The 16889-nt window shown below is 48.8% G+C and overlaps 1 protein-coding gene and 1 long non-coding RNA gene across 3 annotated transcripts in view; one reads left to right on the top strand and one right to left on the bottom strand.

Moving 5' to 3' along the window:
• The window catches only part of LOC117836066 (putative clathrin assembly protein At2g25430), a 2945-nt gene extending 1188 nt beyond the window's left edge, over window positions 1–1757 (bottom strand). Inside the window, exons 1-2 of the mRNA XM_034715425.2 lie at window positions 1436–1757; window positions 1–1067 (exon numbers count right to left, since the gene is read on the bottom strand). The exon at window positions 1–1067 is cut by the window's left edge and continues 1188 nt beyond it. Of these exons, the coding sequence (XP_034571316.1) occupies window positions 1–974 (974 nt within the window). The 5' untranslated portion in view covers window positions 975–1067; window positions 1436–1757. The remainder of the gene's footprint in view (window positions 1068–1435) is intronic.
• A 4482-nt stretch (window positions 1758–6239) lies between these two features.
• Window positions 6240–7969, top strand: LOC140221445 (uncharacterized). 2 transcript variants are annotated; one of them, XR_011897224.1, is made up of 2 exons: window positions 6240–6913; window positions 7476–7969. It is a non-coding gene; the product is annotated as an uncharacterized lncRNA (long non-coding RNA). The 2 variants fall into 2 exon arrangements; XR_011897225.1 differs by having other exon boundaries at window positions 6240–6940.
• The last annotated feature ends 8920 nt before the right edge of the window (window positions 7970–16889 follow it).

Here is a 16889-nt window from a genome sequence, read left to right as displayed (position 1 = left end):
GATGACCTCGCAACTCCAGTATCTTTACACCATGCATAGAATGCACAGAGCTCATCAATCTGCTTCGCAGCACTAGCATATGCCTCAAAAGCCTTCACGCACTCAGCATATTCCATGTCAAAGAACCTGTCCAGCAGCACTGCCAGCACCTCACAGATATCGGCATAGAGCTGGAAGCTCTCTCTCACAATCTGGTACAATGCAACCAGCACCATCCTGCTGTGCTTTGCCCCGCCAGTGGGGCGGCAAGCAAGGAACCTGTCAAGCAGCTGCTGCAGGTGGTGCATGCGGGCAAGTACCCGCTCTGGCTTCATGTCCCTCACTGGGGTCGGTGGCCTCTTGTCATCGTTGTTGCCACCATTCCTCTCACGGTAATCATCATATCCACCGTACCCAGGAGGTGACGAGTAGGAAGGCGATCTGCGGCCATAGGGATCAGGCGAACCCCAACGGTCACGGGGCGATGGACCATTAGCACTGCTGCCAGCATTTGATCCCTGCTTGCGCTCATGGAGGAAGAACTCGAGGCGCTGGTCGAGGTAGAGTGCGTAGGTGCGCACAAAGGCAGAGTGATCCCATGATCCGGAGTGCGCCTCGTCGCGGAAGTCGGAGAGGTTCAGCAGGCGGGTGCCACGCCTCGTGGCGTGGAGGAGCTCGCGGTGGAAGGACGGGTCGCCGTCGACCAGGAGGCGGTGCACTAGCATGAGCGACTTGAGCGCCACCACGTAGTCACGGGTGCGCGAGAGCCTGCGGGAGCATCCCACCACGGCCGCGGCGACGTGGGCGCGGGATCCGGAGGTGAGGTGGAGGATCTCGCGGATGTGGCGCTCCTCGGCTGGCTCGTCGTCGTGGCTGGTGGCCTTGACGATGAGCACGTCGAGCTCCGGCGCGATGTTGCTGGTGACCTTAGCCAGGCCGATGCTGGTCTGGTCCTTGACCGCCCCCAGCGCCTTCCGGATCGTGCTCGATGACATCTTCGCAGCCTCCCCTGCCGCTGCCCCCGCCTCCTCGTTACCGCCCAACCACCACCAACCGGAAGCTGGAGCTCCCTCTTGTTCGGTTTAGATCTGAACACAACAAGCACCATATGAGTTTATAAAAACCTATTAACTCCTGTTGGCTCAAAGGAGTCCAGTAATCAATCAGTAGAACGTTTTATCACGAGCAGATCCCTGCGATTTCGCAAGCAGGTTCCATTTGGAAATCGGTGGAGTTCGAGATCTGAGGAACCGGGAGGAGATATTTCATTTTCATTTTCCGAATCTACCAAATATAGGGAGGGGGCTAGTAGATGCTAGTCGATGCTTATCATCACCTAGAGCAGCTGTCCAGCAAAAGCTGGCCGCGAAGCTAGCAACCGAACAAACAAACTTATCTCCTGCTCGCGATAAGCACGCACGGATCTAGCAGGCACGATTCGAACAAAGCGATTTACCTCAGGCGTCGGGATCTGCCCGGCTCGAGATCTGGGCGGCGGGCGCGCGGGGAGCGCAGCTCGGCTTGGCTCGGCACAGATCCGGGACCCTACCCCGCTCCCGCTCCCGCTGTCGCTCCGCCGGCGGGAGAGTTGACCTCGCTTCTCGGCTGCTGCTGCTGTGGAGGCGGAAGGGGAGGAGGACGCGGTCCACGGCGGGCGACGAGACGAGACGGGGACGGAGGCAAAGGCAGGCAAAGAGGGCGGGCGGCGGACGGGAGGGATGGAAAGGAAATGGTGTGTGGTGGTGGGGCGCTTTTGTGTGCTCCGCTCGGGGGTGTTTGGTGCTTTGCTGTTTTCAGATTTTATTTAGTCGTAGCCCTGAAAAGAGATTTTGTTTATGTTTTTTTGGACGCGCGGCCGGAGGCAGGCGGAGCACGCTTCGCGTGGCTTCCTTTCCTTACGACCACGCACCGACGCCGACGCCGACGCGACGCGCGCCTCGGGCCTCGGCTCGGCCGGCGCCTACCCCCGTACCCGTACCCCGCGCCAGTTTTTCCTTGATTTTCCCCGCGCCGACGACGGATCAGGGGGAAAACTCGTGGGTCGGGGCGGCACCGCGCGGATGAAGTGATGGTTGGTTGACTCGGCTCGGGCGAGGATGGGATCGCGAGCTGCTGGGCTACAGCGCTAGCCGCTAGCCAGCAAGGCGCCGCCGCCAAGCGCGTACGCGCGCGGCGGATCCCGTATCGCGACCGTGTCGATGGCGCGAGGCCAGGGGGATTCTCGCGTCGCTCCGGACGGCTGGGACCTGGGAGCAGCGTGACGCCGGAGGGGTCGCCGGGCCGTTGACATCGGCTGCGGGCTGCCTGTGTGGCTGCTGTATTGGATTGCTGCGCTGCATTTATCGGCACGCTTGGAAATCCACCACGGTCGCTTTCGTCCGTGGCTCGGAATTGGAAACTGAGGATCGTGTCGTGTGCCGCCCGGGCTTGTACTGAAAGTGGGAACAGTGGTTGGAGCGGTATAATTCACGATAAGCTTTTGCATGTTCCTGTGATCCGTTGAAAATTTGCGGCGGCGATCGATTCTGTGCTCCAACGATGGTGAAGTGTAAGTAGGCGATCTAGCGAACTTTACTGCTGTTCCCCGCGGCGCTGTTGAGTATATTATCAGTGACCAAGCAACCGATTGGGTGATAAAAATGGGAATGACATTGGTTGTTGGCCGGATCAGCTCACCAAAATTCGCTAAAAATTGGCATGGCTTAGTTCGATGTGAGGATGGCTGCCTATGTTTTTAGCAAAAGAAGGAACAGAGCCACAAACCGGTTACTATATCCAGTCAACAATAGTCCACAGCTAAAACCAACCAAAATAAGAAACCATGCGAGAGCTAATGTCGATCTATTCTGAAAACACCGTGGTAAAGCAAACTTCTTTAACACTTCCAATAATTGTCGCTTCTCTCGTTAGATCCAGTGAACAATTATAGGATTTTTGATACATGGCCAAGCATTCAATGAAAAATGATTTCACGAGTTTAACCTCACATTCCACTGCAAACGTTAGTTTCTATATCAGATTATATAGATGGATGCATAGGGCGTGTTTGGCATGGCTCTGGAGCTGAACTTTAGCAACTCCAACCAATTTTCCAACTAAACACCCCAGCTTCAAAACTTCATAGAGTTGGCAACTCCATGGAGCTGTAGTGTAAATAGGGTAGAGTTTTGGAGCACCTCTTTTGCAACTCCAAAATCACCCAATATGAACCTCCTCGTGGAGTTGGTTGGTAATGCCACTGGTTAAAAAAACCGGTTCGTTTCTTTTTCTCCCAAGCCCCCCCTGACTCCCTCCCGCGCGCCTGTCTTCCTCCCCCGCCGCCCGTCAGCGCACCGCCGGACCGCCATCGGTCGCCCGACCCCGCCGCTGTTCACCGTCCGCCGCTGCTCCGCCTTCTGCTCACCCCGCTGCGGACCCCGCTATCCCGCCGTCCGCCCACCATGCCGCACACCACGGCCGCCCACCTCGCCGTCACACCATCTGCCCACCCTGTCGGTACAAGCGCACGCCCCGCTAGCCCGCTGCCCCCATCTTGACTGGGCGGGGCTCCTCCACCGCCGGACCAGGCCGCCGCCCTGAGACACGCCTCCAATGCGTCCGCACCCCTTCCCCTGCCGCCGGCCGCCCAACCCCCGCCATCCCGTCGTCCGCACCCCTGCCCACACCTTTTGAGGAAGAAGAAGATGGGGATAGAGAGGATGACAAGTGGAGCCTAAATTGGGGGGCAACAATGGCAATCCACACTGAAATTGGTCTTTTTTGGAGCTGAGAGCACTCTTCTAGCCAAACACCCCATCTAGACCGCTCCAACTCCACCCAGAGCCGGCTCCACCTGGAGTTCTGGAGTGGAGCAGCTTCACCCAGAGTTGAAGCCATGCCAAATAGGGTCATAGTCTCTGAAAAGATAGAATGCTGCATTGCAGCTCACCGCTTCTTCTTTCAACATCTGAGATTTTTCTATCTTCCATTCTAGCCTCTCCTCCCTTCTCCATTTCGACACGCTCCGATGAGATTAAGGTTTAGAACAGTTTTCTAGAGTGAGTAGCACCTAACGGTGGCACGTCAAAGACGGGTTGGTGAGGCAGAAGGTAGGGTCATTAAGCCCGCGCAATGTGGTACCGGGAGGTTGGTGAGGCAGAAGATAGGGTCATTAAACCCGCACAATGTGGTACCGGGAGGACATTATGCGGCAAAGAAGTTTGTTGATACAGAACACACACATAAGGAGTAGGAAAAAAAATAGAGGAAGAATGTCATTTTAGTTTTGTCATGAATCAAATTTCTCTAACCTCTAACCAAATTTATAGCGAAATGTAACATCAAATTAGATGTGGTATTTATTTGCTATTATAGATGCTAATATTATTTTTTATAAACTTGGACATAGTCAGAGAAGACTAATTTAGGATAAATTTAGAAGCAACCTGCTACATTTGGAAAAAGAGAGTATTTTAGTTAGATTTAAAGGTGCCATGAATGCGAATCTTATCAAGCTAATCTCCTGCTCTAAGGCCACACCGCAACAGGGCTCAATCAATGTGCTTACCTCACCTCCACCTCCAAAGAATACAGCACATCAAGGTGTATTGCTGATTCAACAATGCCGCACGCCTTCTTTTAGTACGTTTATCGGTCCCAGTACGCCGTCCTGCTAGCTTGCTATCATGAGATAAAGACGTTGTTATGTATCGCTTACAGGTGGGTGCGAGTGGTCATTTTCCATTCGCCAGGAGCAAATTTTGATTAAAAGTGTGATTTTGTTTTTAAAAAATGGGCACTGTTGAAAAGCGTCACTTGTTCTTTTCAAAAAAGAAAGCGCCGCTTATACAACAGTTTCATTTAAGGTGCCTGTAGTTCAAAAAAATGCACTCTAAAATTTATGCTTGTTTAGCCGCGGTGTCCGGTGTGTCACGAAGTCGCAGCTCGCAACCAGCAGCCTGTTCGGCTGGACTTATAAATCGACTAAAAAGGTGAAACAGCTGATTTATTATGATAGAAAAATACTGTTTGATGGCTGATAAGCTGAAGCGAACGGACCAGCTTCAATGTACCTAGCCTGCAAAGGCGGACTCTCACGCGGCAGCGATACGTGCATATCTGGCATCCGAATGGCCACAGGCCCACAGCCAGCCCAGGCCGCATTGAAGTTGAACGCACCAACAAGCCGCCGCCTTCTTGGAAGCCTTCTGCCCTCGTGGGCGCCGCGCCGGCCGCCGAGGGTCCGACAGGGAAATCTATCTCCATCGGGCGTCGGCTGCCAGCCAAGAGCCAGGTTTCTGTCCGGTCCTGTCCCTCCTCTGTTCGGTTGGCGTTTCCACGATCCACAGGCTGTTTCGGCCTTTCGGGGCGTACCACCACCCCGACTCCACGAGGTTCCGACCTGTTCGTTCTCATCGTCGTCGCCACAACTAGACCAGACCGTGTTTGAGTCTGTCCGCAAGAATCAGTGTCCATGCCAGAGCTCTCTCGATTATTCGGAGCTTTCTGATGAGACCTGTCACTCCCCTGTTCCGTTTCTTCTATAAAGGGCCGCACCTTTGCGTAGCGACGGACAAAGACACTCGACGAAAAGGCGAGGAGAGGCATCGTGTTCTTGATCGGCCCTTCAAGGTAGTAAGAGTTGATATTTCTTCCATTTGAAATAGAAGAATCGAAATGATATGGGTTTTTTAATCCAAAACAACAAAATTCTACAGACGAGTAGTATTATCCTTGGCTGTGAGCTGTGACCAGAGAGATTCAGAGAGTAGTATTGTTATCCTATTGTGGGCTCACGAGGGTACTATATTGCCCTCACTTTACAAAAAGCAGCATTATCTGCAGTTATCTCTGTTTTTTTAAACAAAAGCATAGATGCTAGCTCCATGCGACACGTAGAGAACAGTAACGGTATGGGTATGCGTGACGTGACGGCGACATGCCAATTATTTGCACCTGAAGTTCCATTTTCTCCATAAAATTCAATTAACCTTGGCGAATTTAACTACTGACTATGACGCCATTTGTTCCACGACAATTCTCACAAACGCTTTACCAGTAAATAAGTGGCAGAACTTGTTCGCTTGCCAATTGGTCTCCACTCTCAGGGCTGACTCACCTGCAGTAAAAAATTGTCACGGCATGTCCACCACCACCGAGTGCGAAGTGTGTTTGGTCGAGCTTTTCAACACACTTTTGCTTTTGCAAAAATCAAAAGTAAAGAATCTAAAGGCCACAAGTGTTTTTACTAAAAGTTTCTTTTGATTAGTACAAAATTAAAAACATCTTCCTCCTACTTCCAAATGATTTTAGGAAAAAAAAATTACCCACCCCCACCTGCCACTTGCTATGCACGTAACAGTTCGTGTTTTTGTTTCCCTTCGATTCCTGTCTCTGTCGCGCGTGAGAGAAGCCGGGCGCGGGATTTGCCGCCGCCGGGCGCCTACTGGGCCTGCGCCTCCCGCGCGCAGGGGTGAGTCCTCGGCGCCGGCCGATTGGAGGAGCTGGGCGTCGACGAGAACGAGGAGCTGCGCCAGAGCGGGCGCCAGCGCGAGGAGAGGATGGCGGTGCGCGCGACGTCCTTGGCGGGGAGGCGCGAGACGACGTTGCGGTGGATCTGGTCCGGGAGGGCGCTGAGGCTGTCCTCGGAGCCGCCACCGGGGGCTGAAGAGTCGGCAGAGAGGGAGGCGGTGGCGGAGACGGGCGGGCTGGGGAGAAAAGTGCCCAAGAGGTCGTACATGAGGTCCATGGCGGGGATCACCATCTCCGCGCCCATGCTAAGAGCCCGAGACTCACCATCTGTTCCAGCATCGCCTCCATGGTGATCAGCGGCGGCGGATGCTGCTGCTGCATGGCAGCCGCCTTGCTCCGCCTTGATCCGAACCTCCGTCCGCCGCCTCGTCGTCCCCCAGCGAACTCGCCAGACGCCAAACACGCCGTCTCCGAGGGCACCGAGGTCATCACCAAGTTCACATCCCCTTAGGTTGCTTCCTTCTGCGCCTCTGGTACTTCTAGTGGCTGTTCGGTGCTGTGACTCTCGTTGTGCTCCATTTTTATCTGCAGACTGCTAACAGCAGCCAGCACCGGAAGTGAAATTGTGAATAAAAATGGACGTACTCGGCTAGTGATCCCGTAGCCAATAGGATGTTTTCTGAATTTTAACATCTTGTACTGCTTTCATCTGTCTGCTTCCTGGTTGCCGTTTGAGCTGTAGGCTGCTAGGTTATTGATTAAATTCCTGTTGAAATTTTATTGTTCTTTTGGTCGAGGTGTTTTTTCCCCTGAACCTGTAGTCATTTGAAAGGTCTGTGTCTAATTTTACAAGCTATTCATTTTCATAATTTTTGATCCATGATTTGAACATTCCATATCTAAACTTTCAAGTCATTCATTTTCAAATTTTGGTCCATGATTGATATGAGGATGTGGTGAGAGTCCATGTCCACTGTTGGGGGAGGTTCAAACAATGCAGACTTTAATTCTGACAGCAAATACGGCTTTCTCTTCCATTGTTTCAGGTGACTACATATATCTACAAGATTACAACATATCCTAATCTACCTTCAGCTGTGATCATAGTTCTTTCAAAAGACTGCAAATGTGTCTTCTCAAGCTAACAGGATATTGTGTGCATCTCTCATCATCATTCAGTCATTAGATCTGCACACCACATGCAAACATATTGTCAAAACAGCAATGCCTAAGGTTCACACGATTGAAAGGTAGTGCCTTGCATTGCATAATTTTATCCGTGAAAGCAATTTGTGTGATAAGAAGTTCGAGAAATGTAATGTTGATGAAGAGTACTTGATACAATATATAAGTGGTACGAGACAAACACAAGGAGATGAGAGTGACGATGTGGAGAATAAGGATACTATGAATACTATTTGTACTAGGATAGCTGATGCTTTGGTTAGTGTGAGAGGAGGATAATAATGTTGAGGGATGGCATCATTATATAAACTTTTCGATGAATATTGTTTTTATTTACGTGGACCAATCATTTTGATGGACGAAGAGCATATAAAATTTATTTTTTTCCTTTCTAAAATAGTCATTTACATGCGAATTAGTGAACATATTATTTTGTTACGAGCAATTTGCATATAAACACACCTACAGACCTTTAGGGGTATTACAGGTATTTCTTACCTAACCTACAGTTTCACAGCTGCTCTAACCAAACGGTTTTCTGTTTTTCTCACAGTTGCTTTCTCACCACTGCTTTTCCACAACCTACAGCTAACAGCAGCTTTTCCAAAAATCACAGTCCAACCAAACTACGCTGTCAAGAAAGCGATCCTCCGCAATTATAGACTAGACAACTCGGAGCCGCGGCGGCATGGCCTAACCGTCTTCTGCCCTGTCAATCCGTTCCAACCGAAGCTTTTTGCTTTGCTTACTCAGAATGTTTGGCCTCATGTACACAGATGGGTGTGTGCATTACTGTACTTATTAGCTTAGGGGATATTTGGAAAGGGGTGCTAAATTTTAGCACCTCACTTTTAGCACACTTTTAGCACCTGAACTTCCAAACAGGGGTGCTAAAAGGTGAGTGCTAAAGTTTAGCACCCTTGTTTTCTTTAACACACCCAAGGTGTGATAAAAGGTGCTAATGGGTACTAAAAAGTGGTCCCCAAGCCCACTTTTTACCTAGTTTCCCCTCTCTCTCCTCTTCACTTTTCCCCAAGCCAATCATAAATGAGGATAATGTAGTCATTTCTCATCCAAGGTGCTAAACTTTAGTACTGTATCCAAACAACCCAAGTGCTAAACTTTAGCACTCCATTTGAGGATGCTAAAATTTAGCACTGTACTAAAGTTTAGTATTGTGTATCCAAACGGAACTTTAATTAATCGAAGCGCAGTGTACCGTGACGTGCGCGTGCATTTCGGCATAGAAAAACAGCCTACCACCGTAGCCCGTGGCTACCAATTTTCAAAGCCGTGATAAAAAGAAGTGGAGGGGAAGAGAAGGCCGGGCGCGACGGTTTGCTGGATCCAACTACTGAGCTAGGACATGGATGATGCGTAGACGGAGCAGGTGACAGTGACAACGCGGAGGCCAACGATTCAGTGGTTAATTAACAGTATTAAACGAATTCCGCGTCGTGCTACTGCAAGGCTTGCAACCTAAAACCAGGTGTGCCATGTGACCTGCGTACGTCCGCTACCACTTTCCTCCACAGCTTTTGCTCGAGTTGGGTTCCATAATCTATCAGCCAGGTCATGTTGCGCTACAGTAACTATAGACTAATCAAGATCTAATTAAGATCAATGGTTCTACTCATCAGTGACTTATGCAATTAGTTTTACAATTAACTTATATTTATTTATCCTAATTGACATCAAACATCGGACTAATTTTTAGTCCACGGTACCGAACGGGACCTTAATTTTATTATTATTATCTCGAGCTAATAATTGGTGTCACTTCTCTGTGTTAAGCTATGCGTGAGTAGCGGGCCGAGGCAATGTGATGGATGCTCGTGGGACAAGCCCAGCTAACCACAGAAATAGGCCCAAGTTGAAAAAGGCCCGAGTGCCCAACGGCTGCTCAAACAGTGGGAAACAAACAAGCACAATGTATCCTGGGAGTCCTCCTGACCTGGAAGAGAACTATTCTTCCTCTTTCTCTCAATAAAGAAAGAAGATAGGATAACTGTTCTTGAGAAAGACGTTGAGGTCGCACACCGTCATTGTCATACCGTGCAGCAGCAGCGCAAGTGGAGCATCCTGCATCCGGCTTCCATCGTCCAGCGCTACAAACAGCAACAGCTGCCGCCGATGCCGAGTCCCGGGCACGGGCTGCGGGCACTGGAGTGCTGGACCAACACCAGAACAAAGCGTGCGTCACCACTGGCGGCCACACCGCCACAGCGCGCAGCGCAGACACGACACCCGTCGACCCGGTGGGTGGTGGCGGCCGATTCGTTCCAGGCGTGGCCCGCCGCACGGGCCCCGCGCGGGGAGGGAGGCGAGTCCGTCCGCGCCGATGACTCGCGCTTTCCGCGGTCTCCGCCCCGGTGCCCCCGGATCACATGCGCCCGTGGGCCCGCGCCCTGCGCTGCCCGCGCGCGTTCGTTCGCCTCGGCGGCTCGGCCCTGTGGTGGTCCCGCCGCCGCGCGGACGGACAGACCAGCAGCACGCACAGGCGTCGCGCGCCCAAAAGCTTCCTCCACGCTGTTTCCTGCGGCGCTCCCCGCGGCGGATCCTCGCGATGCCTCCCCGGCTTTTCCTCCGCCCCGTGGGATCTGGACTGGACGGGCGGGATCCACGCGCGGACGACCCTCTTCCGCGCGCCCGGTGGTTGGCAGGTGGGCCCGGGATCCCTCGGGGGACACGTCAGTCCATGTGCAGGGAGGGGCCCGCGGATCGCGCGGCTGGGAGCGCCGCAGCCCGCCCGCCGCAAGACGCAAGTGGGCGGCCGGGCCGAGCCGAGCCGGGGAGAGTGAGCTTGGGTGTGCGGCCGGTAAGCTAGCTGGCTGGCTGCCTGTGAGCCGGAGGGCTACAGCTTGGCGACAGGGGAGCGTGTGCTTGCTTGCCTGCAAGGAAGGAGCATATCTCGGCGATTACAGGGGGCGCCGGGGGAAGGTTTGCATGATTGCGGCAGCGGCAAAATAGAATACTCCATTTTGACGAATCTTGCGTGCGCCGGCAAGATACGAAACAGGCAAAAATGCTATCAGTATCTTTGTTGGAGAAAGTGTACTTGCTAGCTTAGGAATAAGACCTAGAAAAAGCATACTTTCTCCTAAATGTCTTTTTGACAAACTATTTATTTTTATTTTCTCCATCAACACGTACCGATGCCCGGTTGCTTTAAAGAAACCTTTGGTTTGGCATCGTGCCATACTTGATCACGTTGCTAGTCGCTAACAATAAATCAAGCTTATGCATGTGCTTTGGGCTAACAAGACGATCAATCTGGTGAAGGCCTGAGCTAGTTTTCACCTCCCTTAATCATCAAATCTATCCTCCTAATCCTTTTCTACCCATTACAACTTGATCAAATTTGTGTTGACGCCCAAAAGTGGCAGGTCTGGGTAGATCTGGTCAGACCTGTTTAGACCGGTCTCCCAACCAGCCAGACCGGTTTGGGAAAAGTTCCCAAAATGCAAATTGGACTTCATCGTGGCGTAGCTCTCGTCGAGACAATCGAAATGCATATATGGAACGTCCGATTTGGACCTCGGATGAGAGAGTTATGCCCTCAGAAAGATCATCACCCCGTGTAGACAGGTCAGACCGGTTGATCCCACCGGTCAGACCGGTTAGATCAAAGTGTTCTAAATGAATATTGGACTCCACCATTGCGTAGATCTCGTTGAGTAGATCAAGATTCATATATAAAACATCTGATTTGGAGTTCTGAAGAGAGAGATACGACATTCGCAAGATCTGCACCCGGGCAGACCGGTTGCCCAGGCCGGTTTGACCGGTCTGAATCTGTGTAATCCGAGTAGAAGTTGCAATTTAGCATGGTTTGTATAAGAGTTTTGACTCCTGCGTGGGTAAGACCTTCCCTCCCTATAAATATAAAGGGATTCGGCCGACTGAGAACATCCAACCCAATCAACAAAAACCAATCTACTATTTATCGTCTTTTCTTTTATTCTTTTGCATTAGCTTTTCCAATCTACTACTTGCTGTCCTTCCTTCATCTTGACGACGTCTGAAGACGTTCTAGATGGCCTGCCCACCCTAAAACAACCCTACGTGCGTCTGCCCTGACGGAGTCCCTCCCGGGCGAGCGTTCGTCGGTCTACCATCGGCCTGCCCGACAACCGGTCAGACCGGTCCCTGTAATCGGTCAGACCGGCCTGCGCCGAGGTGCTGCAGTGAGCCCCTTCACACGCCGCACGATCGTGTGCGTTTGTGTGTTGGCCCAAAAAAACGTCAACACATTTTGACAACTCCGCTGGGGAAGAAGAAGAAAGATACATCGGTTGTGATGGCCAGTGAAGAAGATCTTTCCAATGTTACTACGAGAACGTGGTCAATCCGACGTTCGAGCAACTTCCTGAAGAGATCTACCAGATGCTGGAGGAGCGCAAGAAGAAGCGCGATGAGGACTTACGAGCCGCAATTGCAAGCTTTGAAGTTGACCGAAGAGGCAAAGTAAAGAAGATTACGGAGATCGATTTCGCTTCTACCTCCAACAACGCTTTCAGCACTCCACCATCTAAGGTACAAACCAATATGAGCACATCATCACCACCATCTCCTTTTGTTACCATGGCTGATCTTACTACCGTAATTGACAACCTGCGCCTATCGATAAATAAGAGTGTGCAAGATATGGTAGATAAGTCTAATGATAAATGCGTGGAGGGGGGCAATGATGTTGCATCTATTTCTAATCCTGCACCACCTCAGATCTCATCTAATAGTACATCGGCAACACCCATAGCGGGGCCTCAGTATGGCGTGCTGTTGAACTATTTTGTGGGATAGTCACCTCCACCTCCACCTCACCGCATGGTCTAACTGGTCAGACCAGTCAGGGTGCTGCGATCCGATATGTGTCGTCTCCTGAGCCTATAGCTGTTATACCTCCCGTTCAGGCTGTCTTTGGCCGATTCGGTGAGGTTCCTAGAGTTTTAGATCCATATCCTGCAGTAGCTTATAGCGCTCCACCCGTGGTGCCTTTTGGGTTGTGTAGTTCATATGGTTCCATGCCTAATTCCCAATTCAATAGCCGTTTGTAACATATTCATAATCCACATATACAACAGAATGTGTTGCAATCGAATTCTATTAATCACAATTGCCTCTGCCAACCACTATTCAAGAAGTTCTTGATAGGTTTCATGCCAATCTTGCTAAGCAAATGAAGGAAGATTATGGAATAGAGGTGAAGCATAAAACCCGTACCTATCAAAAGCCATATCCTTTGAGCTTTGATTCGGCTCCTTATCCTTATGGTTGGCGTTGTCCTGAATTTGTGAAGTTTAGCGGGGATGATGGCAAAACCAATTGAGAGCATATTAGTCACTATCATGCTCAATTAGGAGAAGCTGGTTCCATAGAAGAACTAAAAGTGCGGTTATTTTCTTTATCTTTAACCGGAACCGCTTTTTTGTGGTTTGCCTCATTACCTATTAATTCTATTCATACTTGGGAACAATTAGAATAAAAATTTCATGATCACTTTTATAGTGGAGATGATGAGTTGAGACTAAGTCACTTAACATCGGTTAGGCAAAAGTCTGATGAGCTTGTTGCTGATTATATCAGAAGATTTAGGGATGTAAAAAACCGTTGTTATAGTCTTGTTATCTCCGAGAGGGATCTGGCTGAATTAGCTTTTAATGGATTACAGTCCCATACCAAAGATAAATTGTAGGGTCATGAATTTGCTAATGTTACCCAAGTCTTGCAAAGAGCTTTGGCTCAGGAAAGCCGAACTAAGGATAGTCAGCTCAAATCTGATCATCGCAATATGCATATGTTGAATTATGATTCCTTGGATGATGAGAGCAATGATTTTTTAGTTGCTGAATTTGTATGGCCACGCAAGGATAAACCTAGTACTTGTGCTTCTCTCAAGCTGGTCCGAAAGAATCAGCAAGAAGATATGAAATTTACTTTCGATATAGCCAAGTGCGATAGGATTTTAGATGAATTGCTTAACCTTGGGCATCTGAAAATATCTCATACTATGCCTCCATTAGAAGAGTTGAAGAGGAAAGGATATTGAAAATTTCATAATACTTTCTCATATGCCACTAATAATTGGAATGTGTTTCGCCGGTAAATACAATCAACCATTAATGAAGGTCATTTGGTTTTTCATGATATGCAAGTTAATCAAAATCCTTTTCCGGTGCATACTCTTGAATTGACAAATCCCAAGGTGCTTATTTAGCCGGATCAAGCCGAAAAGGCTAAAGAGAAGAATATGATCATTGGTGAAGAAAGGTGTGAGAAAAAGGTGCCATTGGGAAAAACCCCTCAAGTCACAACAAAGATTTCTACGCTCGGAGGGCAACGCAAAAGCAAGGTTACCGGCTCTGCAAAGACCGGTCTGACCGGTCAAGGAATCAGTTTGACCGGTCATTGCAGAAAGTCTAGAGCCAAGCGAAATCTGAAGAGTAAGGCAAAGCCGACTTTCAAGGATCTGTTGGCTAAATATAAGAAGGAAGCATCTGGTCGGAAACAAGGGGGTCGGCATAATAAAAGTAAAAATCAAAAACCATCTTATTCTTGTGAATGTCATGCAAACTATGCTGCTGCGTCACATACACCTTTTTGACCGACTACGCCATGGTCTTGCCATACCTCTGCTATTATTCACCTCCTGATCATAAGGGTTTTTATATGCAACCATGTATTGCTTCATATCTTCCTGCATATTCGAACTGTGGTTCATTGCAAAGACCGATTATTGCTAGCAATAATCTGGTTAAAAGTGCACCCTTTGTTACTAAAGGTGGTAAGAAAGATAGCAAGGAAAACTCAAAATACCTGCAGCCAAGGTGGTGTCCCTCAGGCTTATCTCACACTCAAAAAAGGAGGTTACAACGGATGCGGAAGCAAGAATCAATGGAGCAGCAAGCAACAGCTATACCGGCAAGGTCAGTAGCTACCAAGCAAGTATGGAGGCCAAAGCAATTTGTTTCTTGAATCAAGAACAAGTTTATGGCCGATGAGACAATTATCGCCCTTAGAAAAAATATATGGCTGATGCCATGTTCATCATCGTCCTTAGGAACTTTTGGATCAGGAGAGTATTTTCTGGCACGCAAGCTTTGCCAGAAAATAGGGAGCATGTGTTGACGCCCAAAAGTGGCAGGTCTGGGTAGATCTGATCAAACCTTTTTAGATCGGTCTCCCAACCGGTCAGACCGATTTGGGGAAAGTTCCCAAAATGCAAATTGGACTTCACCATGGCGTATCTCTCGTCAAGACTATTGAAATGCATATATGAAACGTCCGATTTGGACCTCGGATGAGAGAGTTATGCTTTTGGGAAGATCAGCACCCCGTGTAGACAGGTCAGACCAGCTGACCCCACCAGTCAGACCGGTTGGATCAAAGTGCTCCAAATGAAGATTGTACTCCAGCATTGCGTAGATCTCGTCGAGTAGATCAAGATTCATATATAAAACGTCCGATTTAGAGTTCGGATGAGGGAGATACGACCTTCGCAAGATCTGCACCCGGGTAGACCGGTCAGACCGGTTGCCCAGGCTGGTTTGACCGGTCTGGCTCTGTGTAATCCGAGTAGGAGTTGTAATTTAGCACGATTTGTATTAGAGTTTCGACTCCTGTGTGGGGAAGACCTTTCCTCCCTATAAATATAAAGGGATTCGGCCGATTGAGGACATCCAACTCAATCGACAAAAACCAATCTACTATTTATCGTCTTTTCTTTTATTCTTTTACCCTAACTTTCCAATATGCTATTCTTCCTTCATCTCGACGATGTCTGAAGGCGTTCTAGGTAGCCTACCGACCCTAAAACAACCCTACGTGCGCCTGGTTTGATGGGATCCTTCCCAGACTAGTGTTCGTCGGTCTATCGTCGGTCTGACCGGTTACCGGTCAGGCCGGCCTGCGCCGAGGTGCTACAGCGAACCCCTCCGCGCACCGCACGATCGTGTGCGGTCCTGTGTTGACAAAAAACATCAACAATTTTTCATAGTCGTTAGGAGTCAATTTTACCAAATACAACGTATCGATGAGATGGCGAAGGCAAGTGTGAAGTAAAGAGCTAGCGCTGGCCCACTTCTCCCACTTGATTTGATCTTTGCTGAAAGGCGTTTATCTTGACGTTACATGTGTCACTCGCTATCAATCCAATACGGGATGCTTCCGTGTGAAATGTCCCTTCAATCACATGAAAATGCTCTTCTCGATCCACATAGGCCGTTTCCATTGGATTTAATTAAAACCGTCTTAAAGATGTTTTTTTTGTCTCTCTAGTTTTTTTTAAGTTTTTTTTTGCGAGGACCTTAGAATTTTAGATGACATGGAAAAATTTGGTAGATCAACAATGGATCAAATATCACCAACATCCAACTGTTTTTCTGAAGTAGTTTAATGATTTATGGATGGTTTGAAATACCATAAATGCTTGAGATTACAAAATTGTATATGTCTTTTCGGCATCTTGCAAAAGAAAAGAAAAAATAAATAGGAACCTCCATCTATCCATGTAAAATCGCTATTGCACGCTTGTGATGCCTATTGAATTCAACCAAAAACGTGTGGTACATTGTACAAATTTCTACCGTGATGACCTAGTTCATTGTCAAGCAATACCCATGATCCCTGACGAAATTGTCGAACACTTCTTTTGTATATGGTGTGTATGTTTTGAGAGGAGACAATGGGATGTTTGGTTCCCTTTGCTTATTTTTAGCACGTGTCACATCGAATGTTTAGATACTAATTAGGAGTATTAAACGTAGACTATTTACGAAACTTATTACATAAGTGGAGGCTAAACGGCGAGACGAATCTATTAAGCCTAATTAATCCATCATTAGTAAATGTTTACTGTAGCAACACATTGTTAAATCATGAACTAATTAGGTTTAATAGATTCGTCTCGCCGTTTAGCCTCCACTTATGTGATGGGTTTTGTAAATAGTCTATTTTAATACTTCTAATTAGTACCTAAACATTTAATGTGGTGGGTGTTAAAAATAAACAAGAGAAACAAAATTAGACGAATATCTCTTTTCACGTTACTAACTGTTTCTGACATCGTCAAATCCTCCAGAAAAGACGTGCTTAAAGTTTTCTCTGATGGAATCGTTGCAGCGAGAACTGGGAACCGCACTCGCTTGCTTCCCGTTGCACCCACACACCCCCTCCACGCTCCACCCATAGTGGGCCCGACCGGCGGCTTAATAAGCACCACCCAAACTAAAGGGGTCCACCGTTCAGCCGCTCGTGATTAGAAAGAGCTTTTATTA

This window comes from Setaria viridis, chromosome 9 (assembly GCF_005286985.2).
Source record: "Setaria viridis chromosome 9, Setaria_viridis_v4.0, whole genome shotgun sequence".
NCBI classification, from domain to species: Eukaryota; Viridiplantae; Streptophyta; class Magnoliopsida; order Poales; family Poaceae; genus Setaria; species Setaria viridis.
Note: the sequence above shows the minus strand (reverse complement) of the source record. Positions and strands in the feature narration are given on the sequence as shown.